Source organism: Anser anser, assembly GCF_964211835.1.
Source record: "Anser anser genome assembly, chromosome: 22".
Taxonomy (NCBI): domain Eukaryota; kingdom Metazoa; phylum Chordata; class Aves; order Anseriformes; family Anatidae; genus Anser; species Anser anser.
The window spans coordinates 7,759,775-7,787,403 of NC_139743.1; the positions used below are offsets into that span (position 1 = coordinate 7,759,775).

Consider the following 27,629-nt stretch of genomic DNA (forward strand, 5'->3'; position numbering starts at 1 on the left):
AGAGGTGAGGGAGGAAGCAGCCCTAGCCACTGTGGGTGTAAGTTCACCTTTAGGAAGTTCACCTTTAGGAAGCATTCCGGCCTTGGGGCACATCATCCATTGGCCTCTCCCTGCTGCCTCTTCCAACCCTGACAATTCACGAGGGTCGGAGTTAGTGAAATGTGCAGCTAGAGTCCCAGACATGGGGCGGGCTGAACCTGAGGCCAAACCAACTGTGAATTGACTCTCCAGAGTATGTTTTGTAGTTCCAGCAGGCAACATGAGCAACGTCAGCTGAGAGAGGCTGCCTGTAAGTCCTGCTAGGCCGTGCTCAGCTCTCAGTGCCCCTCGGACCAAACGAGGCTTGGGCTGAAAGCTCCTGCTGAGATGCGTCTTTAGGTAAAGACATGCAATGGAGGCAGATCACAACAGCATAGTTTTTCTTGTTGATATGCCAATAAGCTATTTGTATGGAGGTTTTGGGGTTTATTTGATTCCTGGTGGCCTGAAAGGGCACAAGAGTGTCTTTGGGGCATTTTGTATTTATTCAGGTGCCTAAGGTATGAAAGCAAGTGTAGGAGGGGAAGACGGTTTATGCTTCACAAGCTTTGAATTCAAGGTAACTTGATCGAGTAGACCTATCGTGAACATAAGAGGGATTTACATTTCTTGATGGTTTTCACTTGACATTTAGGACCTCAAGATGTGTCATGCTGGTGAGTCTTTGTCTGCCACACCTCCACCGTGGGCCTTCTGTATTGCTCAACGGCTTCACCGCTGCTGGGTTGGGTTTACCGATACCTAAATAACTCACAGCAAGAGAATTTATTCACACCCTCCAAAAACCACAAGATATGGAAAACTGGTGTTATTCTTGACTCTCAAAAACATAACAGTAACCGAGATGAAGTCATATAGGCTCAGCAATGACCGTCAAGGGGATTTGGAAATTGTTCACAGCCCCTCTGTCCATCCTCGAGATGCCCAGGGTAGCCCAGCTGTTTGGCAGAGCGGGATGATATCCGACGTGTCTAGCTGTGTGCAAAGGATTTTAGAGGGATGACTTCTCTCGCCCACCTGCCCCTGGTGCACCTGGAGCTGGCAGGGACTCTGCAGACGTAAATCAAGAGGAAGATGACAGGGCTGTGGCTGAAGATTTCTGGCTCTGGTGCTCCTGGCCTCCTCGTAAAGGTCACACCGTAGCTGCCCTCCCAGGAAGGGGCGAGGGAGGAGGGCTGCCAAGCCCCAGGCAGGGCAGCGATGCTGCAGGAGATGAGGCGCATCCTTTGTGCAATACCGGACCCAAAAGCATGAGGCAGTTTGGCCGATCGTCCCCCATTGCTTCATACCGGAAGATGACATGGACAGCAACTTCCAGCTGCCTCAATTTTTTCCCCACATTTCTCCTCTTACCCTTGGGCAAGGGCCCAGAGACTTCACAACGTGGAGCGAATTTACTAGTCCCTCACCAGCAGGATGTTATTCAGCTCTGGCTCTCGCCACTGTTTCTGGAGGCACATCTCGTGGTACGTACCTGCACGCACCTCTGGTATTTGTGCTTCAGTTTGGAGATTTGGCTTCAGCTAAATGAAGCTTTTTGCAAATGTCGTGTAAATCATGCACTGAAGACATAACTAATTAGAAACCAACACACTTCTCAGTTGTGGAAGTGTTGAGCCAAGGAAATCCAGAGCAGGGAGTGACAATGTTCTGCACTTAACACCAGGGAAATTCCGGTGATAGCTGCTCCTTTCCCTTTGCTCATTCGATTGTGACTTTCCAGACCATATGGTGACTCAAGGACGGCTTGCCCATTGTACCCCACAATTTCCTGGCTTGCATCAGGGTTTCTGTAACTGTTTTGGTAGTCCTTCTACAGGGATAGGAAGGCTGAGATTTTTGTAAGGCCTCAGATGGCTTTAAATTGTATAAACTTTGTGCTCCTTTTACGTTCAGCCTGCAAGCTTAAGGAACTTATTCAACTCCAAAAAAAAAAATTCTTAACTTAGTGACAAATCTGCTTCCTATAAACCCAAGCTGTTGGCATTTGCTGTTACCCTCCTTTAATGCTTTCTTAATGAAGTTCTTTTACAGCTGTTCCATTATTTCACCTGGGATAGGAGTCAGGGTCACAGGTGGATAATTACGTGGGTCATCCTGTTTCTATCCTCTTAAAGCTCTGGCACAACATAAGCTTTCTTCCAGTCCTCAGTGTTCCAAAGACTTATTAAAAGTCAACATTAATGATCCAGAGCACTCTTTGGCCAGCCCTCTTTTAAATCTCAAATACAAGTTCTCTGGGCTTGCTGATTTCAAAATACCTCATTTACTAGCTGTGGCTTAACATCCTCCTTAGTTACTGTTGGATTAGGAGCTATTTCATCATCACATGATACAAATAAACCCCATGGCTTTCTCTCAAATGCAGAATGGCTGCTCCTATTGTTACGATACCGTGGAGCTGTGCATATACCAGCTCCATGCCTGTAGCTCTGATGCTTTATGTACTCCTTTTCTGCTCGACTGACTGCAGTTGTACTTATTGCATTGAGCAAATGCTGTTGTTGGGAGTTCTGAGTTCCCCAACGTGTCCATCCCAAAGGGAACGGTGCAGGAATTGCCCCTATTTCCAGTCTGGGAAGCCATCACCGTGCTGTGGGGAGAGGCACTATAAATGGCACAGAGCATAGGTTGGGGCAGAAGAAGAGGCAGAGGGGGAAGATTGTTTTTTTTGCAGTGACAAATGTGTTTTCGTATGGCCATGGAGAAGACCAGTCTAGCCAACACTTCCCCAGGAAGTCTCACGGAAGGAAGTCGTGATCCTCGGAGAGATGCTCACCAGTGTCAGAGTACAAGGGTGAGCGAAGGAGCAGAGATTTAGCAATAAGCCAGAGAAGCAGCAGCAAAGCAGAGGCAGATAGGAAGTCATCCTTTAATTGCTACCACATGGATGCGAGGAGCTTGGCTAACGGGCGGAAGAACTGGCATCCCACATCTGAGGATGAACTTGACCTGTTAGTGAAATGTGGGGGGAAGGCTTGCCAAAGCGGAATACAGAGAATCGTTGGCCACAGACAGGGAGTGGGAGCGAGTGGTGGTACGATGTGGGTGGTGAGGCCTCCAGTCATGGAAAACTTAGTGAATCCTGAATGAAATGCAAAGCAGGGAATTAAGCGGTGTCTGCTACTGCCTGTCTGGCCAAACCGGGAGCAGGGTGACTTGTGTGCGGTCATTAGGTGGTTTGTTGAACGCGAGCATCGTTCTGGAAAAGTATCAGGGAGAAACATCTGCTGGATCACTTCTGTCGCTGCTGCTTTCGCTTTGATTTTTCCCATCCAGATAGAAAGGTGTGCAGAACGGGAGCTCAACAAGAAGCTGACATGGCTTGCAGGTTCCCATAATGGTGGTTTGCTCTCTGCTGCAGGTCAGTTTAAAAGCAGCCGGAGTGCCAACTGCTTGCCTGTTACTGCAAACACGGCCAGGGATTGTGTCATTGTAGGGCAATAGGTGAGTTGTTGGGGAATAAAATCAAGTCCAGAGCTTCCCTGCATGCTTCTGTTGGATTTTTGGATTCTGTAGTAATTGAATACCCTCAGCCCATTTCATAGACACGGAGTTAGAGATCTGGGGCAAGTTAAACATAGAGCCCAATTTGGATAAACCCTCCATGTGAGCATCCTGCAAATAAACACGTGGCAGTGTTAACATGGAGGAACTCAACCCCCGTGTGTCACTTGTGATGACTGCAGAAACACTTCTGACATTTCCTGCTTGAATCATGTAGCTGTTTGCCTGATATTTGCTTATGTAACTATTTGCTGTGACATAGAAGAAAACAAGTAAATGTCAAGGAATAATGGTTATTGCTCATGATTTATTCTCAACCAGTTAGCTTAATTGCCTTTCCGGGTTGGGTAATCGGATATGAGGATACAGAAGAGTAAATTTCTCTATCTTTGACTGGAAGGTTGTTGGCACTGTGTTGTGGGCCGTTCTCTAACTCGGGAAACATGGTCTAGAAGCTGCTGCTAAAAGGTAGATGTAAGCAGGAGAAAACCAGACGTGGAGCAGTTGTTAATGGTTCACTGCCAAAACAGAAAGCTTTATTAAGTGAGATTTTGCCAGGCCTGAAAAAAACACTCCAGCCCAAAGTGTTTCATAATCCCAGAGGTTCTGGATAATGGAAGTGGGAATACGTGTGTCGGTGCTGCCAGTCAGGGAGGTGCTGCGAGCCTGCAGGAGGATGAGATTAGCATTTGAAGCGACTGTCGCAGTGGGGAGAAACACCCTCCCTGCTGGGTGGGGAGCAACCCTGGCTATAATTCCTGGTGGATGAGGCTCACACGTAAATCTCCAGGTGCATAAATAGAGAAGGAAGAACAACTGGCCAGCTCTGCCTGGGAGGGTTTGGGGTTGACCTAGGCTTGAGCTGCATGTGGTCTGTTATTGCAAATAAAGGACCGGTGTGCCAGGATTTATAAGCAGGGCTCTTGCAGTTCTTCAAACCCAGCATTTTAGCGAGCTGTCACTTGTGGGAGTTGCAGTGTAGGCTGGGACGGTGGCAGGGGATCATTTTTAAGTATGTGTACGGATACACTTCTGTCTTGGATGTCCAAATGTGTATCTTAGGCTCTCTATAGATTTCCAAGCACTTTCAGGGAGTGATGGAGAATTGCAGAGGTCTCTGCTGCCTGGTGGCACTTTGCCTCTTCCCATTGACTCCTCTGGGAGCTTTGAGCTGGTGAAGCTTCTGCATGAAGAGTCCTGTCATCAGGCTTTTGAACAAAGGCTATCCCCCTTGTAGCAAGCCTGATTTCATGGCTCAAGCCCTGGAACAACTTTGACAGCTAAATAGGGAGCAACTTCCACTGGAAACCACCCTCTATTTAAGGCCACCACGAGAAAACATTTCTGCTTAACAGTAAAGGCAGCTTTTAGCTGAAATACATTCACGTGGAATTTGAACTAGGACCAGACCCAGGCGATGGAGTTGCCCAATAGCACCCAAAGCATCAGGACTTGCGCCTTGTTGGAGAGCAGATGACTTCCAATGGCATGGCAGAGGTGGGGATTGGGCCCGTCTGCCTCACTTTGCTATCTGGAGCCTCTGGCAGATATCAAGCCTGATGAGAAACGAGCTTGTGTGCTCCCTCTGTGTCACCCTCAGTGTTACTCATATATGGAAAGTCTGGCAATAAGCCCCCAGTGAGAATATAATACCCAAACAGAGTGAAATAAGTCACTCTGTTGCAAAGGATTTGCTGACTATATCTAAGGAAAACACCTTTAAGACTTCCCAGAAGGCATTAGGTCTTCCAGTTTTGGTGTAATCATTTTAGTGTTCCCGTAGGATTTTAATGATGTTATAGAACAATTCGAAGAAGTTAATAGGTGTCTGAGCTGGGAGTCAAAACCTGTTTTGATGTCAAGCCTCAGGCATTTATGGAGCTGTTTGGAGCATTTGATAATAACTTAAGTAGCAGCAGGAATCTTCCTCGTAACGGGTGGCTCTAGTCTGCAGAACTGGACGGTCCCACTAGTGGGCAAGGTGTCGGGCGAAGGGACGCTGGAGCAGCGCACCAAAGGCTGGGTGTGGGAATTAGGATGCCGAACGTTCCCAGCACTGCCGCAGTCTGTGGGGCTGCAGGGGAAGCTGACGTGAGTCACAGAAACTAGCGATAGTGATAATCCTCTGCTCTGGTTCTGTCCGGCTGCCTGTCCGAACGAAGCTTTCAGGGAGGGAACGTCCTCTTTTCTATTATCTTTATTAGCATAACCGTGGTGCCGCTGAGGGGGCCCAGCCGCAGACTTTCGCTCATATTTGTGCGTGTTGCTGAGCTGTAGTGAAGTGGCCCGGTGCTCAGTGATGTGCTGCTCTAACCAGGATCAAGGAGACCTCAGCCTTGCTGAAAACGGGACCCAGGCACTCACTGTGCTCAAAGGCGCTTGGTCCCCAGATCTTCCCAAATGCTTCGATAGGCATCTGAGTGCAAAATGTGATGGGATATGTCTGTTTGTCCTCAAATCCGGATGGGTGAGCACTGTCCGTGCCTGGGGAACCAGCAGAAATCCGGGTGTTACTTTAATGTCTGGTGTGCGTGGTTTATGCAAACGCCATTAATTTTAATTTCTTGATGCTGTCTTGCCCTACATCTGAGACCAAACCTATCCATAGCTGTGTTCCCAAATGCTTTGGAAGAACGCGGGTGCCCAGTGGTGTTGCAGAGCAGGAAACAAGTCGCTGTGCTCCCCGAAGCACACAAGAAACATTTCCCTGCAGTGAGGGGATCGGCTAGCATCACTGCTTGGAAACGAGAAGGAGGAATTAAAAGCTCACCAAGGAGAGATTGTGCTCTGCGGGGTGCCAAGATCTCCGCGTTCGCTATCAGAAATGTAAGCAAACAGTAAATTAAAACAAATTGCATTTGTTCCCCAAGCCTTTGTCTATACAGGGGATTAAGTCCGGCCGTGGCTGTTGCTGGCTGGCCGGCAGCGCTGCTATCGCTGCAGAGCACAGCTCTCCCTCAGCTGGAGGTGGCTCTGCGGCAGCGATGAGTTGCTGGCTAAAGGGAGATAAAGGAAGCTGGCAGATGCAGGAGCTAATGAAATAATAGGTGTGCAAGGGTACTTGGGGGATGCCTGTGAGCTGCGGGTTGGAAAAATAAAGTTAAAAATAAAAATAAACGTGAGGGTTCTTGTGTTGTCACTAAGCTTTGCTGGCGATCGAGGCTAAAGCACCTCGGCTGGCACTGTCAGCCAAGGCATCTCCGCAGGTGTGAGGCTGGCACACAGCATTTCGGGTGGGCAGGGTCTGCTGTCTGTGAAATCAAGCACAAAATTAATTTGCTTTTCATTCTTGTCCTCTGGATAGGAAAAAAAATCAAGTTAAACCTTCTTGGTGGAGCAAATTTTTTCCTGATAAATTCCCCTGAAGTAAGATTTCCCATGCAGCAGCATGATGGGACTGCATGTGTGTGGGTGGGGGGAACTCTGTGAAAACATTAGCAGTAGATGATTTCCTACAGGAAAAGCAAAGAGCAGGAGGCATACCTGTGCTGCTTCTGCAGGAGTTACAGCTATTTGCCTTAAATGCACTTGCTAGAAAACAAAGCAAAACAAACAAACAAACAAAGTCTCAAGAAATACTGCCTTTAAAAACAAGTTATTCGACCTGGGAAATGTTTTTTGGAGGCTGATGTTGAAGCAGATGCCAAGTTTCCCTCGGTGCTGTCTGTCCAAATGGCTTGTTTAATTTCACAGCCCTTCTCAAGTGCTGGGGAGAAGAGCAGTACGGAGATGTTGTGAGATTTTTGTCCGGAGCATCCAAATGCCGTGCTCCTAACCACAACCGCTGCTCCTAAAGCTGGGCTGTGCAGGATTGTCCCAGGTAACCCCGAGCTCTTCATAGCCTAATGCTGGAATATGTGAGAAGCACCGGCTCGCTGAATGCGGTTAAAGTGTTTGCAAATGGCTGTTCTAGTTGGATCCATCGGATCCTGTTCATTAATGTGCTGATAAAAAGGGGGAGTAGTGCTTGTGTGGTGGGATGCACTGGTAGGACCCTGCTGGTGGCGCCTGCCGTTGCCAGGAGCTCTGTGACCTGCAGGCAGGTCTCGAGGTGCGTTGTAAGCTCGATCCACCATCTGTATGTTCTTCCCCGCAGCCAAAGCTAAGGAGAGAAGCTGCTGAGCATACAGAAAAGTCAGTGTCAAGCTGGCACGGTGCTGTGAAATGTTTGGTGTCACCTGAGCGTGCATTGCTGGGAGACCTTTCTGCTTGCTTGGCTCCTCTCTGGCAGCTTTGCCTGCTCCGGTCCGCTCCCAGTTTTACATCAGCGCTTCGTCTTTTAGTGCCCTTGCCTTCTCCCGTGTATTTGTCAAGCTGGCAGAAACGGCGCCTGGGGAGCCGGGGTTAAGCCGAGATGTCCTCGAGCCACCTGCCCTCCAGCAGCAGGGCTCTGCTGAGAGTCGCCTGTTGTTGTGCTGCTTCTCCTGGCCCCCTCCTCCTTCCAGCCATTGGCTGCAGTTTGTATTTCCCCTTTATTACCTTTGGCTCGCTTGCAATGGGCGGTGCAGTATTTTTGTTCTCCACTTAATAATCTTTTGGCGGCCAGTGGACATCATTTCTCATTGTATTGGTGGAGGATTAGCTGAGATGATGGGAGATATTTCCTGTCTTAGCCAGCGGGATGGGCTTTGCAGGGCTTGTGCCTTCTTTTCACATAGTGTAATGCTTTGTTTGGGAATGTGCAGAGGCAGCTAATCTATGGGAAGCGAGCGCAGCCCTGAAGCATGATCACTTTTAGTAGTGGCAAGAAGCCACGGAGCAGGCAGAATTACTGGTATTCCCAGGCTGGACAGACCACAGGGCTGGGACGTGGGGCCCTGGTGCTCTGCTCCTAACCTGCATTGCAGCAGGGAGGGCAAATGGCTTCTCTGTTTCCCCCACCCTTGTATCTGGTCACGGTCCTTCCCTCGGTAAGTACTGGTAAAGCTCAGGGTGTCTCAAAGCATCGCTTCCTGGTGCTGGTTAGAGAAGCAAAGGGGTGCTGCAGGGTTTCCTTTGGGATGGCTGCAAAGGGGGTGTGCGGGCACAAAGCTGCACTGCCACAAATTACCTGCAGGGATGGGCAAGCAAACTTCATTAAAAAAAAAAAAAAAAGGAAAAAAAAACCACAAGTAATGCCCAGAAAAGGATAAAAGGTTAGACTTCTGGGAAAGCGATTGGAGGAGGGTGGATCCAGGTCTCTGTGGCACTAGGAGGGTGTTATCTAGCATAGTTCCCTAACCACAGCCCCTCTCGGGTTTCTGGTTGTTGGCCCAGGTGGTATCTCCAAGGGGAGAGATGGGCTCTCCTGCAATCCCTCTTCAGCTCTCACCACCGAGCCGCGCGCTCCCTCGCATCCAGCTGCAAGTCTTCACCGACCCTTGAAAATCCCCAAGGCTCTTTCTTCCTTCTGCTGTGTCTTATCACGGCGCAAGGTAGGCTCCCTGTCCCACGGAGCCCAAGTCTGGATCCTGTGTTTCTGTCTGCAGGCACTTCCGCGGCTCTGCTGGGACGGTTCCTCGCCGCCGCGGTCCGCTGGTGAGATCAGACGTTACTGGAGAACGAGGTTTAACGTTACGCTGTAGATTGTAAGCGGAGACAATCTCGAGATGAAAAAAAAAAAAAAAAAAGACTTTCCTGGTTCCAAGCGATTTAGTTTTCTTGTAATAGTAACTGATAGGTGGGGGGGGAGGGATTAGCCATGACATGATCCCTTTGCAATGCTTCATGAAGACAAGAGCTGCAGACTTCTTTAATCTTCCTGCCAATTCAGAGCACGGGATATGGTACCAAACGCTGAAAACCCAGACAGTTGAAGAGCAGAGGAAGGAAGTTAATGGTTGCTGGAAGAGGTTGGGGATAAAAATGCACCACATTCCTTGTTGCACATAGTTTGTGCTGATCTAGTCCCGAGATATCGATCATCTGAGAGCAACTGCTGTAGCAAATATGCCCTAGGTTTTACTGGAGTACAGTGCTGTGGAATTGTCATTTGAACTATTGAAAAAAAGTAAGGCTTTGACTTCAACAAACCCTAGTTGCTTCTTGTAGCCAGCTTTGCTTTCTTCCACTTGTACCTCTGCTAGCTTTTTCCAGTGAACACATGAGGGGAAGAACCTCAAAACAAGTTATTCGGTTAAATTCCTAGCACAGTGATGTGACTTTTCTTAAATTTCAACAAACGACAGTTGCCCTGCTCTGGTAGCATCCTGCTCATTTTCAGTGGGAGCAGTGGGAAGGGCTGTCCTCTGCTACCTGAGGTGTGAGCACCGTGCTTTAGGTTCCTTAAATGCTTGAAATGGGACTTGCAGCCTTGTTAATGCTTAAGGTCAAGGAGCAAGGTCTAGAAAGTGCAATTGCTGATGCTCAGTGACCAGCAGACGCTGCCTGTTCTGCAAATCTGCTTCAAAGGGGTCAGCTGCAGACCTCCCCCAGCCTGCCACAGACTTGGTGGGACCTCTCATGAACCTGGAAGGGGAAAAACAGGAGGAGGATTCAGGAGAGCGCTTGCTGCCGGCAGCCAGAGGGAAGTCAGCAGCAGCTCCCACTGCTTCCCTTCGGAAGGGACTCGTGTGTCAGGGTCGGATTTTGGATGTGCTGCAGCTGAGTGGTTTGGGGTAGGTGTTTATAGCTGAGCAAAGGGGCTGTGCAGAGGAATAAGGAGCTGAAGAGACAACATGGTCACACCACAGTCGGCTGCTCAGCCACGTTTGGTAGATCAGGCTTTGAGTGGATCGTGAATGACAGGCACCGATGCAACTTTTCTCATCCCTGAAAAAATAATTCATAATTTGTCTCCTTACACCACTGAGAAATATGACAGAGGAAATACCTTGGAGAAGAGAACGGGAGCTAAACCGTGCTCCAAAGCTCCTCCTGACATTTTTCATCTGTGCTGCTGTATCTCCCATTGACAGTTTTCTAAAACTGCTGGTCACTGTTCATGCTGGTCCTAAAATCAGCTCTATTAGGAGTTAGAAATACCAGCACTCTTCCAGAAGAAGCTTATTTTTATTATATTCCCAGCCTAATGCTAGAAACCTAAGAGCTTCAGAATAGAGCTGGCTGCAACTCCAGCATTTCCCATGAAAGAAAGTAAGTTATGGGAAAAATCCCCTTTTTGACAGCCTTCCACAAAAAAAAAATAATTTCTAATTTTCCCACAGGAAACGTGCAAGTTTTGTGGGTAAGTGGGTTTTTCCTCGCTTTCTTGCTGTCTCTAAGTTTTTCCAGCTCGAGCTTGGTGTTTCAAAGTGCTGCTCTCACTTTGGGCTGGCAGAAGTTGGACACCAGCACTGGGAGTGGAGTTTTTCTTCCCTGGTGGAGAACCATCTGGAAGTAGGCGGGAACCTACCATTCGGAAAGTGCATTTTGGAACAGGAATAAACTTTCTGCAACATGCTATTTGTCTGATCTTTTCAGTAAGATGAGAACTTGCCCCTCGAAGGGTAAGGTGGCTGCTGGGGTTGGCCTCGCGGTGGTGTCTGCAGTAACACTCAAGGCTTGCTCCATCTGTTCTGAACTGAAATGGGGTGATGTTTGGTCCTCATCTGTGATGGGAACTTGCAGGTGCTCTACCAGTGAAGCAAAAAGAATGGCACTTGGCTTTTGCTAATCTGATATAATCTGATAAATTGTCATAATTTTGAATAACCTATTGCTCCATCTACGTGCTGGCATCGGGCACCGTTACATCAGCAAAGATAAGGTCCTGCAGGGAAGACTTAACCGTCAGTGCTGATCCTGCAGTTATCCTGCTCTGCAGGCTGTTGTGTTTGGGTGAGAATATTTAAGCAAATAAAGCTGTTTTCTCATAGGCAGTGCTCCATTTTTAGACGTGCAGCAAGAAGGATGATAAAGAATAAAGGTTCCAACAGCAAGACCGTATCATTGCTCAGTCTGGCAAACAAACGGATTGAGGATCCCTCACATATATGTTAACAATGTTTTAATTTATGTGGGTTTTTACTATTATTATTTTAGCTGCCAAGATTTCCTTGCCAGCTATCTCTATTTTGGTTATTTTTAATCCTTGCTTATTTGCGCTTTTTATCCCAGCCTTTTCAAACTTTTATGACTGTAATGCTAACCCCTCATGCCCTGCAAACACATGCTCTATAACTTTACTCACGTGAGTCATCTTTGATGTTGAAACCAAGTTAAGTATGTGCTTTAGTGTTTATAAGATCGGGTCCTTAGTTTCTTAACCCTTGCCCAATAAGTTTAGTTTACCATGGTTTTTGCAATAAATCCCTGTCTGTTTCATTTCGGAGAACAGCTACACGCTTTTCCTGCCCCCCCACCTCGTTGAGAGACACTACAGATGTGTGATACTTGGCACCGCGGTCATCTCTTTGCCCTTTGTTTTTGCTTACGATTTTGTCTCTGTCTCTAGGATCATGTTTTCCCTCCTATATGGCTCTGAATAATCAATATAGAAAGCCAGGAAATAAATCAAAGCCTCAGATACTAATGTAGAAAGAACGAAGGGAAAAGCAGACATATGGATTTCATCACCAATGGAGAATAACACATATAATAATAACAACAGAGTGTAAATGAGTATATGTACTCACTGGAGGCTCTTCCAAAATGATTGTTTTTGTACATGACTGGGGAAGTTATTTTGTGGTTTCTGAGTTCTTTGGAACGACTGCATCCTGGCACCGCCTAAACTCTTTTCCCAGCCCTATTCCTTGCAGCACAGCTTTTTGTTGGGCGATGCTAAAGATTTGGTGTGAGTGGCTGTGCTCTGGGAAGGGCTCAGCAGTTCTGGGGACTTCTCCGAAGACAACTTCCTAGCAGTGCTCGCGTCCTCGGTGGTGATGCTTTTCATCCATGTGTCCCATCAGAGCGCTGTGGGCTGGAATTCACTGCTGCTTCCCTAAACAAAATTAATCAAAAGCGCAAGTTCTTCACTGGCCAAGATAAATTATGGAGAGAACATTGATGGTGTGAAGCAACCCAAGCTTTGTGTTTTTGCTTTGAAACCATAGATCCCTGCACTTGGTCTGTGCTCGTGTGCTGCCAAACACAAGGGGTGTTGGAGAAGGGACCCCAGAGACCCTGCAACGGGGATGCTTCCCTGACTTGCAGAATTTGGGATGATAGCCACAAAGAACATTTTTTTTTCCCTCACAGAACAGGATTCTTTTTTGCTTACATGCGTTTTTGCATCTCTAATGGAAGAGCAAGTTAAAATACAGGGGTGTACCTAACCTGTTGGGGCTGTCAGGCGAAGCTGTTGCAGACTCAGGTGCTTCAGCTAAAGGCGAGTTGGGTCCAGAGGTTTTTGGCTTCTCTTCCCTGTCAGTCACCACCGGCTCTACCACTCTCAGAGCAGAAGTTTGCTTCCTCCTTCCTGTTCGCCCAAACGAAGTTATTAGCTGATGCCCTTTTACAAGTAGGGTGGTGGGGGTTTAAACCCAGGTGGCTATTTAACATGCACTAGTAACCCCAAGCCATCCCACCATCACAATGGGAAGACAACGTAAGAGCAGGTAATCCCTCAGCACAGGTATTCAGCTGCAGATATAAAATGTGGATCCAGCCCTTGCCAAGGCTTGCTCACCGTGCTGGTTGTTAGCCACTTCTAGATGGATTTTGCTTAAATCTTTTGTGAAAGAATCAGTGAAATTTCCTGTTGGGAACATAATTTCCTACTGAAAATCTCAGTTGGAATATATAAAAATTAATATAAAATATATTTGAAAATATATTTGACAAATATATATTTTGACATATTAAAATATGTTAAAATAGCAAAATATATATTCTGCTTTTTTGACAAATCTTAAGACATTTTGATTTACAGCTAGAAGCTGGTAATTTTGTTATCTAAGATAGTATAAAATCAACTGGAAAAAAAAAGTTCTACATCACGGGAACAAGAACTCAGATGTGAAGAAATTCTGGATACTGAAAAGCTTCATCAGATAGGAAAATCAGTTCTCCCCAGCTCATTTCACAATCCTGTGCTTCCTTTGTGAGTGCAAATCCAGCACCTTTCACCAGCAATAAAAATCACACATTTTTCTGGTTTAGTTCTGTTTTGAAGGAAAAAAAAAAAAAAAAACTCTTCCTGGCAGGATCCACCAGTTGTCCTGTAACTGCACTTTGTTGAGAAACAGCTTTTCCTCATCAGAGCTTGTGCCCTGCATGCCATTTTTGGCTGGAATAGACCGCATGTAGATGCCAAATCATGATCTCGGGTGGGCTCTGGATACTATCAGAGCTCGGAGGTTGTTTGACCACCCTCCATGGCAAGGGGTGGGGGGTACAAATGTAAGAAGGGTCAAAATGAGAAATGCGTGACAAAGCGTAGGTCAAATGAACCTCTATGGGTTTCAACTTTTGTCCTTTTCAGCCTGAAAAAACTGCCTTGTCCCGGCTCTCGTTTAGCCTTTGGTGGTGCTGTCTGATTGCAGCAGGAAGGTGGGAACTCAGTGAGGCTTTTGTACAGGGTTTGGGGGTGCTTTGCCCTTCTAGCAGATAACTAATAACTAATCCGATGCATTAAGCTGTGACAAAACACTGCAGTGCTGGCCTCTGACTTCAGGACCTGTTTCCAGCAGGGCATTTGAGGATGTGCTTGTGGCTGGACAGGGCTGGTTTTGTCGAGTCTTGCAGGTCCCAAGATTTTCTTGAAACAAAGCTTAATTCTCTAAGCTTTCCAAAGTTTTTCTAGGATGTTGTAGTTCCTGGCACTGTGAGACAAAACTATCTTAAGACTGAGGCAGATGCTTTGGATGCGTATTAGTGATGGATAATCTCATATTACTCAGTTCAACTTGAGCTGAGGATCTCTCATGTCCTTGGTTGTAACCCTGCAGAGTGGACGCTATCAGTGGGCAAATTGCTGAAGCATCTTTGCCCAGGCCCCAAGCTGTAATGCCTGGGTTGCTGCGGGTCTGGGTCCAGCCCTCGCCTCTGTGGTGCACAGAGGTTTAGGAACAGCCTGGGTTCATCTGGCCATGATCTGAGCATCCGTTTCCCTTGCCTTTGGTGAAGCTGGGAGAGCTGCAGTGTGTGTTGCCAAGTCTGCTCTCCTTTGTCTCTGTGGTGTAGATTAAGGCTGAAGTAGGTGTTTTGTTACAAAAGCTCTGGGTTGTGGTGCTGTGTTTTATCCAGAGTCCCTTTGAAGTTGCTGAGGTGCTGGGGCTGTGAATGGGGAACTTGCTTTGGTTTCTGATACCATTAATCATGCACTTCCCCACTTGGGAAAGTGTCAAATTGCTTATTCCATTGCATCTCAGTGCAGCAAAGCACGCTTTTGTCAGGCAGCTGGGGTTATGGGACTCCTGCCGCTTCTAATCCACCTGAGTGGAAGAGGTCGCACCTTCGGCTCAGGCAGCTGCGGCTATATGGAGGTTAATTTTGGTGTTTTACCCCCATCCAATGCTGCTGTACGTGGAGCTGGGAGCTCGTCATTAGTTACGCAGGGCCTCTAGACAACGTGGGTTTGTGCCTCAGTTTCTCAACCAAATAAATGGCAATAACAGGAGCCCCTCCAAGCAGGCCGCTTCGCGGTCTTGGGGCGCTTACTGTCTGTGCTCGGCCTACAGCAAATGCACCCTACCAGCGCTGCTAAGCCTAGGCCAACAATGCGTATTTACCTTGTACCGAGAGACATGGGTGTTTAATTATCACAAAAAGCTTTTGTCAGCCTGTTCCTGAGCTCCAGGTGATCCCTTTGGACCCCCCTGAGAGGATTTACGGCCTGTGAGAGCAAAGGCTGTTGTGTGAGGGAGGAGGCAGCCGCCATGGCGCTCACGGGCCCTGGAGCTGGTGGCTCTGCCATGACCACGGCGGGCAGCGAGACCCTCACGGGTTTTTCCTGAGTTGCACTGGCACCGTGTTGGTCAGAGAAGTAAAAACATGTATTTGTGTTTCTGCTCTGTAGACGGAGTGGGTATGACTCACCAGAAACATGCAGGGCAGATGTTTGTGGTAATGAGGTGTCATTTTTATACAGTTACTTTTCTGACTACAGCAACATTTTAAGGCTACTTTGCATGCCTGAAGAGCAGTTGTGCTGAAACTCCGAGACTGTAGTGGTCTAGAGCAAAGTTTTCAAAAGCACCCGGTGGCTGGGGAGCCCACGCTTGGATTTCAGCACAGCCTCGGGAGCTTGTGCTGCGCTGGCAGTCAGCGGGAGACGGATGACAGATATTCAGGTATTCTGAAAACGATACCTCTGGTCCAGTGTGATCTACTTATATATGTAAAGTACTTGCAGATAGAAGTTCTTTAATCTCTGAGAGCTTGTGCACATACCTCACAATAATGCAGATGTGTTGGATAAGCTTAAAAAAAAAATTAAAAATCAAATAAAACCTCTTTAAGGAGCTCAGAGCACAAGTCCCAGGGGTGCATTTGACTATCTTGCCAATGCAATATATGTTTTATGGTCTTTTTAAAATGTGGGTAGCATAATTGAGGTCTGTACATGTTTGTATTAGGAGCAGGGCTAGTGAATTAACCCTTACAGCAATCTCTGGGTCACATTTCCTCTTGGCAATAAAGCGTTGAAACTTCTGTTGGATTTCCTATGGTCTTTCAAGATTTCTGTGAGCAGTCTGTAAATAAGCACCCCTTCTTCATGGCCTGCATCAGACCTTCTCAAAACCTCTGTGCCGTGGCATGGCCCTAGGAGATGGCTCAGGAGCATGGTTGTGACTCCTTCCTCTCCCATTTGCAGCTCCTTTGTGATCACCTTGGTCAACACAAGGTCCCCATTTTGATGTGGCTCGTTCAGAACTGGCACAAGAGAAACTCCTTTACATTCACCCAGCAAGGGAAGAAAGGAGGAGATGATCTGGAGAGTTATAAGTGGGACTGCCTCCAGCGCAGCTTGGTATCTTCCACTTCAGTGACAGTTTTTTGGGAAGGAGAGCAAAGATCTTAATCTTGTTGGCGAACTCAAACATGGAAGATGAGGTGATCTGTGCTCCACAGTGGATCTGATTGTTTAAGACAGAAAAAAAGTTGTTTCTACTAGCTTGCAAAATATGGTGAAATAATGTAGCTATACCCAAGCTTTGATAACTGCAATTCCTGGGTTCTAGTCCTAGTTCTGATGCTTCTCATACATGCTTATTTTCAAAAGCAGCCACTGCTATTTGGTGTGTAAGCCTTTAGCTCCTTTTTCAATTTCATTTTTTAGCATCCAGACTTCAAGGTCTCCAAATGTGCAGGCTGACTTCTGAAAATATGGGCTGGAAAAACACCTCTCTGCCTTGGCCTCTCCTGTAGAGAATGGGGGGATCATACCTACCTCGTAGAAGAGTTGTGGTCGATAATGTTCGCAAAGTGCTTTTTAATCCCCTGCTGAAAGATTCTGTGCGAGTGTGAGTTATAATTATTACGTAAATGTCTCATATTTTCCTGTGCAAGCCTTCAGCTTGCCGCAGAGATGTTTTCCCAGTCTTTATATGTGGATGCCATTGCATTTGTAGCTTCCTGGCCCATTCTAGGCAGCTGTAGTGAGGCACAGATCTCAAAGAGAGAATTAAAATCTTTTCATCAGTTTGGAGAGCCAAACCAAACCCCGAACCACTTTCAATAAATCTTTCCAAGAGGAAAATTGATTACACATCAACGGGGAAGAGATGCAGCTAGGTTAAGGATGGGTGAACGGCTCTAACTCCCGCAGACAGGTGTCCATCTCCGGACCAGAGGCTTAGCCCACGGGTCGGCCCGGTCTCCTGGAGGGGCCGTGGCCAGCTGAGAAAACATGTGTCCTTCATCACGTCAGATCATCCGGCTAAAGTAAACCATGAGGTCATGCCGGCATCACTGTGTCACCCTGCAGTAATTAAGACCGCTGCTTGGTTACTTTGCAGCCCCCAGCCCCAGCTTGCATACAGGTGTGTTGTTATTAAGCAGCTGGTATAACAAGGCTGTGCCAGTGCGAAGTATGAAACAGCTCAGGACCTGTCCAAAACCAACACAGCCGGGCCTTGCGATGTAGTCCGGGGGGTGCAGTTCTCCCTCCTGGAGATGAAAACAAATCGTAAAGGTTAAAAGGCAGGAATCAGGCCTGTTGCTTTCTGCAAACTGAGAGGAATCTCTTCACGTCATCCCAGGAGAAAAGGAGTTAATAGGTAGCCAAGGCAAAGGTTTAAAAATAGAGCTCTTTGCATAGCTATTAGGTGATGTCTCTGTCACACTGGCTGGTGTTTGCTGCTTCAAACCCCAGCGCGTTCCCAGCAGGTTTTTAATGTTGGGTGTTTGCCTTTTTTTATGGTGGGGTGATGAATGGGGAAAACGGGCCTTGGAAAAAGTGACTTGGGAGGCTTTGGGGTCCAGGTAATGGGTAAGCTGTGTCCTCAGCCATGCTGGCACAGTCCCACTGGAATTTACAAGGTGGATTTGAAGCTGGGAAGGTTGCTCATGGAGCCCAAGGTGTGCTTAGAAAGTGATGCTTGTCCAAAGAAGTTCTCCTTCTGTCTTTGTGTGAGGTTATTCCTCTTATTCTGTTACGGTTAGCTAAGGCCTCACAATAAGAGATGCATGTGATTTTCCTCTCAGATGAGATGTGTTGAATGATAGCCTCCAAGATCTGGCCCCAGAGAGATGCTGCTGGGAGCTGAGCTCCCACGAAGAGCCCATCGCTCTAACATGGGGGCTTCTGAAGCGTGCAGGCGACTGAGATGAGCTGTTCCTGCAAGCATGACGGTGAGCCAACAGCAATGAGTGTTAAACAGAGGTTCAGGAGAGGGTTTGGTTGCCAGTAAATAGCAAAGCTGGTGCTGGAACAGAGTCTTCTAGCTTCTGAGGTGCTGTGAGTTTCATTAGCATACACCTCCCTATTCCGGAAGCAGCTTCCATAGTGCCCGATGGGGCAGAAGTGCCTGTCGTTGCCAATTCAGCAATGCGCTCGATAACTATCCTCCAACATCACGTTTTCTGATAGTAAAAAAACACCAAAGCCCCAAATCCCTCGCTTTCAAGGAAGCTTTCCTTTATAATTAAGACACATTGACTAAAAAGATTGCTGTGAATTTTTTTCACATCTTTTCCTTGGAGCGCGTCTCTATGGGAGCCTGTTGGGAGATGCAGGATTAGGGAGGAAACCGGATTAGCCCCTTAGGATTTCAACAATGTGGCTTTGGTTTAATATAGAAGGTTTTATTTAATATGCTGGTAGAAAAATGCGGCGTTGCATAGCTGAGATCAGATTTTCCCACCCCGCTTTCTCCACAGTCCCATCGCCTCGACTTTTTCCCACTAGTGGTCTATAAATACAGAGCAGGTGCAGCGAGCTCTCCGGGATCACGCTCTGATCCGGAGCTGACAGTTCAAGCGCTGATCGTTCCTCCCTCCCAAAGGGAGATGGGTTTGCACAAGCGGAGCCTCTTCCAGCTGTGGGAAGAGCTGGGTTTCGGCTCCCCGTCCTCAGAGGTCTGTGGTGTGCCTTCCCCAAGGCGGCTGCGTCGTACACCAGCCTGGGTTCACGGCCGCGAGCTTTCCCAGCCACGCCACAGGGCTGCTCTGCCCAGAGCACCTTTCTTTCCACCGCTGAAAAAACACAAATTAAAATCTACTGCTGCCTTTCTTGTTTTCCTTCCTCTTTTCCAAACCCCAGTGAATTTTTAAGCTGAGGGATTTACTCTCTAACTTGGGCTTGTCCTCTATGTATCCTCTTCTGCTGAAAAGCCATTTTCTGCTGGGGGATGCTGTTTGCTCTGCCCGTTGTACTGCTGATGGCACCGTGCCTCCGTCTCCCTGCGAGCACATCTCCCACGTGAGTTTCAGTAGCTCTGCTCTCGGCCCAAAGCCAGGCTGGAGGAGCAGGAGGACACTCAGCCCCCAGCCCTTCTCTCCCCACACGACTGCAAGCCCTCCAGAGCAGCGCTGTTTTTCTATTTTCCCTGGTAGGCGAGTGCCCAGTTTGAAGTCAGGGCTTCTCGACCCCCAGCCCCCTCTGGCCTCGCTGCAGCTTGGTCCTGATCCCATTGGAGAAGATGCTGGGAAGGGGTCTCTGACCTGGCAGGAGATCTGATGCTCCCTTAACACTGCCTCTGCATGTCCTGCGGTCTGTGACGCTGTGTAAGGCAGCAGAGATCTTGGCCTGCTTGCACCAAAACGTTCAAAAGGTTTGGCTGAGTTGTCTGAAGGTGTTAATCCAAGAGGGACAGTCAGGGCACGCTGGAGGATCACAGGCCCCAGGCTTTCCAAAGCGAATGAAGATTTGAGCCTAACCCAACACGTGAGTTTGATACCGTGGAGGTAACAACCCAGAAGGGTTCAGCTGACTGTTCCTTAGCATCCCGTCAGCAAGCCCTAATTAGATGTTGAGCAGGATCCTAGAAGCAGTTGAGACAAAAAAAATCTTCCCCGTGCAGCAAGAAGGAGGCACCAAAGGAGACAAAGCCAGCCCCTCCAGTTTTGCCAAGCTGCTGCTTTGTGCAGCTCCTTTAGTCCACGCTGCACTTGACAGCAAAGACAAGAGACAAAACCCAGCTGTTCTCTGCGAGACCAAAGCAAAATGTCACGCGGCGAGGCTGGATGAGAGCATGGGGAGGTGCAGGTGCAGAGGCTCTGCTACAACCAACGTGATTTATGGTGGTACCGGCAGCAGGGTTGCTGCTGCTCTGGGTAGGGCAGCTGTCATTTATTTCTGTCCGCAGCGCAAGCATTTCTCTGCTCCCATGCCCAGCCTGGCCTGCGGGGAAGGGTATTTCATAATTCCTGGCCGTGATGTCACCTGGCTGCGGTGACACCGCGAGGCACAGGGCAGCAAGAGTGAAACCAGGGAGCGCCTCCGAAAGGCAGGAAGGGAGCAGGCTGTGCTAGGAGCTCTGTCAGCTGATTTCTCCCACAACAGCGCGGGCTTGGCTGCCAAAAAAGTGTCGCAACAGACGAGGAGAGGGAGATGTGCATCTCCCACTAGAGATGGGAGCAGGGGGGCTGTGGAAAAGAGCAGGGAATGTGAGACATCCTGCAAAAGGGCTTTTTGTTTTGTGACGTCGATGAATTGGATGCAGTTTTGTATTGGCAGGTGCTTGACTGTACCTAGCATTAGACCTAAATTCTCTTAAAAATTAGGTTCAGAAGGGTCAGGGCACTCATGCTAAGAATTTCCAAAGTTTTAGGCTTTTCAGATCAGAGAATCTACATTGGGATTCCCAGCTAAAAGCTCGTTACAGAGTGAGTGCTGGGCACGTGGCTACAGGTCAGGACATGGGTTAGCCACATATTCAAGGCTCTCCTGGTTATCAGTGAATGGGGGCTGGCCGGAGCTGCAGTGCCATTTAAGACAGGTAGCGGTAAAAACCTTCTTCTGTCGGAAATCAGAGGGGAAGACTTAGGTGGCCAGAGCATGGAGGGCAAAGCAAGAAGGAAAATTTGCAGCCTCCAGGGTTTCTGAGTGAGTGAGCAGGTATGGGGACTGTGCATCGACAGCATGGTATGGGCAAGCTGGAGGCGAGGAGATAAAGGCTGTTTGACATCTCTAAATCCAAGGTGGACAACAACTTGAATCCATCCTAAAGCTTAACTAAAAGCTGGGAAGTAGGGAGTGAAGGACGATGCAGCCTTTCAGGTCCCCTGAAGGGGGGGCGTACGAGGGTCTCCAAGCAGTGGCGTACTCTCAAGGTGCAGGTTGAGCTACCATCACTGCATAAACAGTTAAACAAGCAGGCAGAGCAGAAACTGTGCAGGAGCAGGGTGAACCAGGAGGCTCGCACTTCCCGTGGCTGCAGAGAAGCACCGGGTCTTGGCAGCCCCTCCAGCTTCAAACCACTCGGACCCGCTTCCCTCCTCCCTGCTGGTTCCCCAAAGAGGAGTGCCACCAAAACCACCGCCGGGAGGACCAGCTCCGTCTCCTATCCGTGGAGCCCGTTGCCTCACCTTGGAGGAATGCGTTCGCTTCATAACCAAGATAAACGGCCTGCTGTTTAACTGGAGCTTGTGCTGCAAACACCAAGCTCTCGCTTCGGGACAAGCGCTTGGCATGCCTCCTGCTTCCCTGCTGCCTGCCGGGCGGGACGGTGCCTCGCTCCGCCGAAGCAGGGTCTGCTCTGCCGAGGGTGGATTTATTATTGGTGACTGGCCTCTGCTGTTGGCTCGATGATTTCTGCTCTGATCTCAGAGGATAACTCTCTCCTAGCCTGGTCTCTGAGGGAACTCGCATTCCTTTCTTATCTCCCACCAGCATGAGTTATGCTCTCAAAAATTAGTCCTTATTTATTAGCGTAGCCCAGCCAAAAGCCATCTCCAGGATTTTCAGTTGCATGTGCAAAAAAAATCCACCTCCCTTTTCTTGCTCCCCTGGAGAGATTCATTAGGAATAACCTCACCTTTCGGGGAATCAGATGTTCCTTCAAGGATGTTGACTTCCATGGGGTTTGGAGGCAGTGTCCCAGGGAAACACTGAGGTTAGTGCGTTCAGCTCATCTGTTTTCACTAAATGCAAGAGACCCTGGAGAGCTGCAAAATAAACACAAGGGCCCTGATTTCTCCTTTCAACTGTAAACTGAGGCACCAAAGCGAGGATCCTAGTCATTGTGCGCTTTTTTTTTCCTCCAGATTCAAAACAATCTGGAAAAAATGTATAACCCGGTGCCGCTCGTGGTGCTTCCTCAGCTGAGGAGAGGAGCGTGGAGCCTGAGTGCAGCCGCCCAGCGAAGCATCTGCCTCGTCCCCGTGCGCAGGAGCGAGACAGACGTGAAGCCGTAATAAAGCTAATGGAAGACCCAGCTGGACAAGGACAACTTTGGCTTGGGTTGAAAGTCGGAGGAAGCCTCTGCGCTGCTGATGCACAGAGGTAAAGAATTACAAAGGCAATGGGAGGGACCGCAGTCAGCAGGAAAAGGACAGAAGGGCACTGAGGAGGATCGGATATATCGTGCTATCACGTAGCTCGAGAGAGATGCAATATCAGCAGCTCCCGAAGCCACCGGAGACCAAGAAACTGCTAGAAAGAAACGTCGGTGCGGAGGTAGTTACACAGTGCAATTAATAAAACCTGACAAAGGCCCGGTTGCTGCCGCAGGCCAGCAAGGCTCTGCTAGTGCAGGATCGATGTCTGGGCTCAGCAGTGACACAGGACTGGAGCGGTCAGAGAACTGACACCAGCACGGGGGTGCAGCCGGGCATCTGCTTCCCATCTCTTTTTGCCCTGTGCTAGCGTAACCCCATCACTCTGGGGGAAACTGCTGCTCTGTGTATGCAGTTGCCTCCTAAAACAGGATCAGGCCGCGACCTCAGCACACCGAGCCCTCGGGGGACCTGGCACGTCCCTGGTCATGTCCCCTGCTGACAGCCCCACGAGGGCTGGGTGGGTTTCCTCGCCCGTGGCTCTCCCCAGGGACTCGAGTGCTGGACCCACATCGTCCCTGGGGGAAACCTTCCTGGGGAGAGAGGAGAACCGAGGGCAGAGCTGTTGACTGGTTTCAGAAAGTGAAGGGGAAGAAAAAAAAAACAACCCCTGAGCTGCCAACAACTGTAAAACCCAGATTATTTGACCCGCACTTCACAGACAAGACATTTTTGATTCCAGTGCAAAGGAATATGGGCAAGACATCAAGTTACAAGCCAGAAATATCATGTAACCGGTAATGGCCCTTTATTGACATAGGAAGTGGGATGGTTTTGATAAAAATAAGAGCCCACACAAATGATTTTCTGTGCATACAATTCACAAGGAAACTCTTTGAGGACTTTTTTGAAGGAATGTGGTTATTATTTTTCCCCGTGTTCGTTTTGCTTGTTCCATTATAGAACAGAAAAGGCGTTGGTGGCAGGAGGAGATGGAGCTTTCCCCCGCGCTCAAGGAGTCCATGCAGTGGGTGTGCCCTGTGGCTTTTCCCTGAAACTGCCTGCCAGGAGCCTGGGCAAGGTGTGAGCGGTAGGAATTGCTTCTCCCTGTGCCGAGGAGCTCTTGAAACAAGTCTGCACATACATCGCGTTTTGGGCCAGTTTTCAGACTTAGTCCTCTCTGTCCGCAGTCAGTGTTTACTGGACAAAAATGCAAGTGACCTACTTCACTGCTTACAGATAGAACTACAAATAGGTTCAGTTTTTGGGATGTTTTTAGCAACATCTGTGTTTCAGAGGAGGCTGGACTGAAGAATTTGAGATGCTGATATGCTTCCTCCGTAGTGCATTGCCCAGCTGACTTTTCAGGTTGCATCCTGGGGGGCAAAGAAAGATGCCCATACTTCGCCCTCTCTCCTTGCTCTTTAGTAGCTTCCAGTGATTTCCATGCCAAAGCCACGTCCCACCGAGCTGTCGGCGTTCCTCACCCTGGGAGGAAATAGCAATCGAGCACCCCGTGGCCCTGGGGTTGCTGAACCCAGCAGTCCCATTTTTGTGGTGTGTCATTGCTGCCAGTTCTCTTCACCTCGTTTGAAACCAAATGGTTCGTGAAGACCTACATTAATTTGGGGGGGACGGGGACTGAAGTGTCATTAAACATGATTAATCTCTCGCTGTTGCCAGCCCTGCAGTAATTTCTGGAGTGTTATGGCTGCATTTGTAGAGCGAATCCCTGAACTTTTTGCAGACCTGTGGCCAGACCAGCACCAGGCTCCCAGCATTGTTTGTGTTCAGTTTCCTTAGTTTGCATTTTTGTTGTTGTTTTTGGGAAGGAGGATGTAGAAGTAAGAAATATGGGGGAAAGGTAAACAGGCCTGCGCTGGATTTGTGCTCCCTAGTTGTTTGAATGTGTGATGTTAGGAAAAAAAGTAAACTTTGAGTACCTTTATCTGAAAGTTTACAAATACAAATAAAAGCCCTACACAGAAATTTAGTACATGATGAAAGATTCAAATATACACAAGGAGAGTGTTTATTTGAACGGTCTTTCGGTTCCTCTGTTCGTATTCTGCAGTGGCTGTTTCATTGTAGGAGGTCCAAAAAGTTAATTCACCAAAATAAGTGCAGTTTTGGAAACAGCAGGGAGGAGAGACTATTCGTGGGTCTGGTTTTTGGTTTCTTTATTCGTTTTTTGGAAAACGTTTGTTTTGGCTTGAGCCAAACCAAGCTTTTCCTGAGATCTTCGTTTACCCAGCTCCAATGCACAGCCACGTACCAGGCCAAGCCCTGTGAATTTCTGAGGCTCTTTTTTTTTTTTTTCCAGAGCTGTTTTCCTCTCCAGACCTCCCGAAGCGCCTGCACTGCAGCGCGGGGTCTGACCACGGACAGGTTCCCCGCGGTTCTGCCGGGCTTGGACAGGGTGTGCAAAACTCCCCCGTATCTGCTGGAAGCGCTTTCCCCTCGCTTAAACCTCTGTTGCGTGTAAATGCACGGGCCTTCGAGATCATGCTGAGCTTTCACAGACGGGCTGGGAAGAGCCAGCGCCGCGAAGTTAAAGGCAGTCAAAGTGGAGTTAGAGAAGGAAGAGTTGCCTCGACAGGGAGGGGGTTGTCAGCTGCAGGAACCGTGCCAGCGCGATGCTGGGTAGTGGTGTGCTTCAGAGACATCCCACCAGGTCTGCATGCAAAAAGTCTGTGCCTTTGTAAAAGGATGCGCTGGTAGGTGTCCGGGTCGAAGTGCCTTCACGCAGGGTGTGCGCCATCCTGCCGCTGTGCCCCGTGCCAAATCTCGGGGCAGCCTCAGGGGCTGACACGTGCCCCAGCCCTGGGCATCCTCTGCACAGTGCCCGCACCCCTCCCTGCCTGCAGGGACTGCCTACTACTAATGAGGCGTGTAATATTTGTAATATTTCCCATTCCACTTGCTCTCAGCTGCCTCCAGTTCCCGTCTTTTGCACCTATTGTAAGGGGCTGCCCCGCAGCTGGCGTTACGCTGCCGTCCCGACACGCCTGAGCCTTTCACCGCTTTCCTCCACTCGCTTCTCTCCCTCCCCGCCGAGCTGTTCATGCCCTGAGAGGTGTCAGGATTTAAGACCACCTCCTGCAGCTTCAAGGGCCACCTCTGCTTTCCTTTGGCCCTGCAGCCCGCTGTGTCCTGGGGCGGCCGGGGAGAGGGGACGGGCTGCGTGTGACATTATGAGACACCTCCACGGGGAAGCAGCAGTGCCTGTGGGTCTGTGGAGTAAAGAGAGCAAGGGCCAGGAGCCAAAATGCTTGTGTCACTTGCAAGAGCCAGGGCCAGGATCTGGGCTTAGCGGCACAAGTCTTTCCATTGCCGGTGACTCACTTGCTGACATTTTTTGGCTGCCCTGTGGGGCTGGAATGGGCCGAGGGAGAAGCCAAGGAGCTGCCCCACGGAGCATCACGGGGTGTCCGATCCCTTCTGCCCCACAGCGAGGGGCTTGGTCCAGCACCGGGACATCCAGGCACTGCCTTACTGATGGCAATGGCTTTGGGTTGCATCTGGGAAAAAGATGAAAGGGCGGTTTCTTGTTCGCCGTGAGAAACTGGGAATTGTTAGAAGCAGCATCCGCAAGGAAAAAGTTAAAATACGCCGCTCGAGAAATCTGAAAAATTTCCAACAATTTCCCTTTTAAGTATTACAGATGTCTTTCCTACCTTCCTCAAGTTGGCATACATGACAATTCTCTGCATTTTCTCTTTTCTTTGTATCTCTGTTGCTGTTCTGTGTTCCAGCGGGATAATATTGAATATGGCATCTAAGAATTGGCTCCTAACTTAACAGCACTGATTGCGTTTGCATATGCAGAAAGAGAAATTGTTTAGGCTAGCCATGTTCCAGCAGAATTTCATTTAATAGCATCTGAAAAGGTTAAATGCAGCTTGGCTAGGCAAGGTTATTTTTAATGCTGCGCTCATCAGCGTGCCTCCTGAGGTTGTGCCTTCCCATCAGCGGGTGCCCTGGTTGGGCATGTTTAATACCTGCCGAGCTTGGGTTTTAAAGGGTAAGGAAATTAGGAGTATTTTTTTCACACTTTGAAAATAAGCTTAAAAAAAATCGTGCCCTTTGGTCTAGGTTTCTTGGATTTTTAAGTAAGGAGTTGAAAGAATTGAACTATTGAACAAACTCATGTTTGTTTTGGTACAAAATACCACATTTCTTATTTTTCAACAACAGGCACGCTTTCAGGTCTGGTGTTGCTGAAAAGGAGTTTTCCCTTTTCAAAGTCTCTTTCCGATTTGTTTTCCACACGGAGGAAACGAAGAGAAGAGGGAAGAAAAAAATCACAAATTGGCGGAACTGGTAGAAGTACTATTTCTGTAGGGGAGGGGAAAACACAAGATTTTGACCCAAGTGAAAATTCACCTTTGGAAACCTCCCGCAAGCCAGCAGTGCCTGCGTTCCCCAGGTGGCAGTGGCCGTGGCTGCTCCCCGTATCATCCCTCCGGTCGTTCCTTTGCCGACATCTGGTCCGCAGCCTCTGAAGTCAACAGAAGTCTTGCCATTAATTTCCGAGGCTTTCAGATAATGTTCTGTACGCATGCAAACTAACGTGATCGTTAAATATCCTGTTAAGTCTGCTTGGCTTTTTCCATCAAACGTGTCATTTAAATAACCTAATTAAATGAGGTCCTTTCATTTTAGATGATGTTTAGATGATGCATATAATTGCCCTGAAAGCGCAGTCGTCCAGCTGGCAGAGCGGTTATAGAAGATGTAAAACATTTTTAATAAAAACAAGACCCTCCTCGGATTTGGACTCGATCACAGAGATGGGAGGCCAGCGCCTTGCACGTGGTTAAAACCAGCCGCGGGCGTCATGGAGTTATCAGGGATGCTCTGATGGCAGAAATCCCTCTCTGAGCGTTCGTCTCTACCTTTGGCTTGTTGCACTGCCCGGAGTTAGGACGGGTGGGATGTTAGGGGTCTGCTCTGGGAGGGGTGCGGGACATCTCGGTGCGGGACAACCTGGGAACGGATCAGCCCTGCTGCTTTTGCACCTCCTGCCTGAAGCGATGGGGGAGCCCTATGGTCCTCCTTGCCCAGCTGTGTTGGAAAGTCTTTCTGGGACGCAGGGGCTGCCCAGGTGTCAGCCTGCTCCTGGGGACACAGCCACCGGCTCCTCGCAGCATCCCGCCGCCTGTCTCGGCTCCTTCCCTCCATCCCCTCCGCTGCATCCATCTGCGGGGCAGCGAGGAGCAGCTCCCTCTGTAAGACAGGAGTGTCTCTGGGACGGGGCCAGCTCCATGTGTATAATATTTCCATTAACTCAAGGAGCGAAACTCCTGGGCTCGGGGCCCGGGCCGCGCTGGAGAGGC

At 48.8% G+C, this 27,629-nt stretch overlaps 1 protein-coding gene across 9 annotated transcripts in view; it reads left to right on the forward strand.

Annotated features, from left to right (window-relative positions):
• The window catches only part of SNX19 (sorting nexin 19), a 111,556-nt gene that overhangs the window by 51,947 nt on the left and 31,980 nt on the right, over positions 1 to 27,629 (forward strand). The window contains exon 13 of one of the 9 annotated variants that reach the window (XM_083808397.1): positions 22,060 to 26,391. The exons of 6 other annotated variants lie outside the window; for them this stretch is intronic. Coding sequence is in view for 2 of the 3 variants with exons in the window: in XM_083808396.1 (XP_083664522.1) it covers positions 674 to 788 (115 nt within the window). In the remaining variant the exon portion in view is untranslated. Of the gene's footprint in view, positions 1 to 673; positions 1,460 to 22,059; positions 26,392 to 27,629 lie in introns of those variants that run through there. 2 more of the 9 variants (XM_083808390.1, XM_083808396.1) reach the window with 2 other exon arrangements.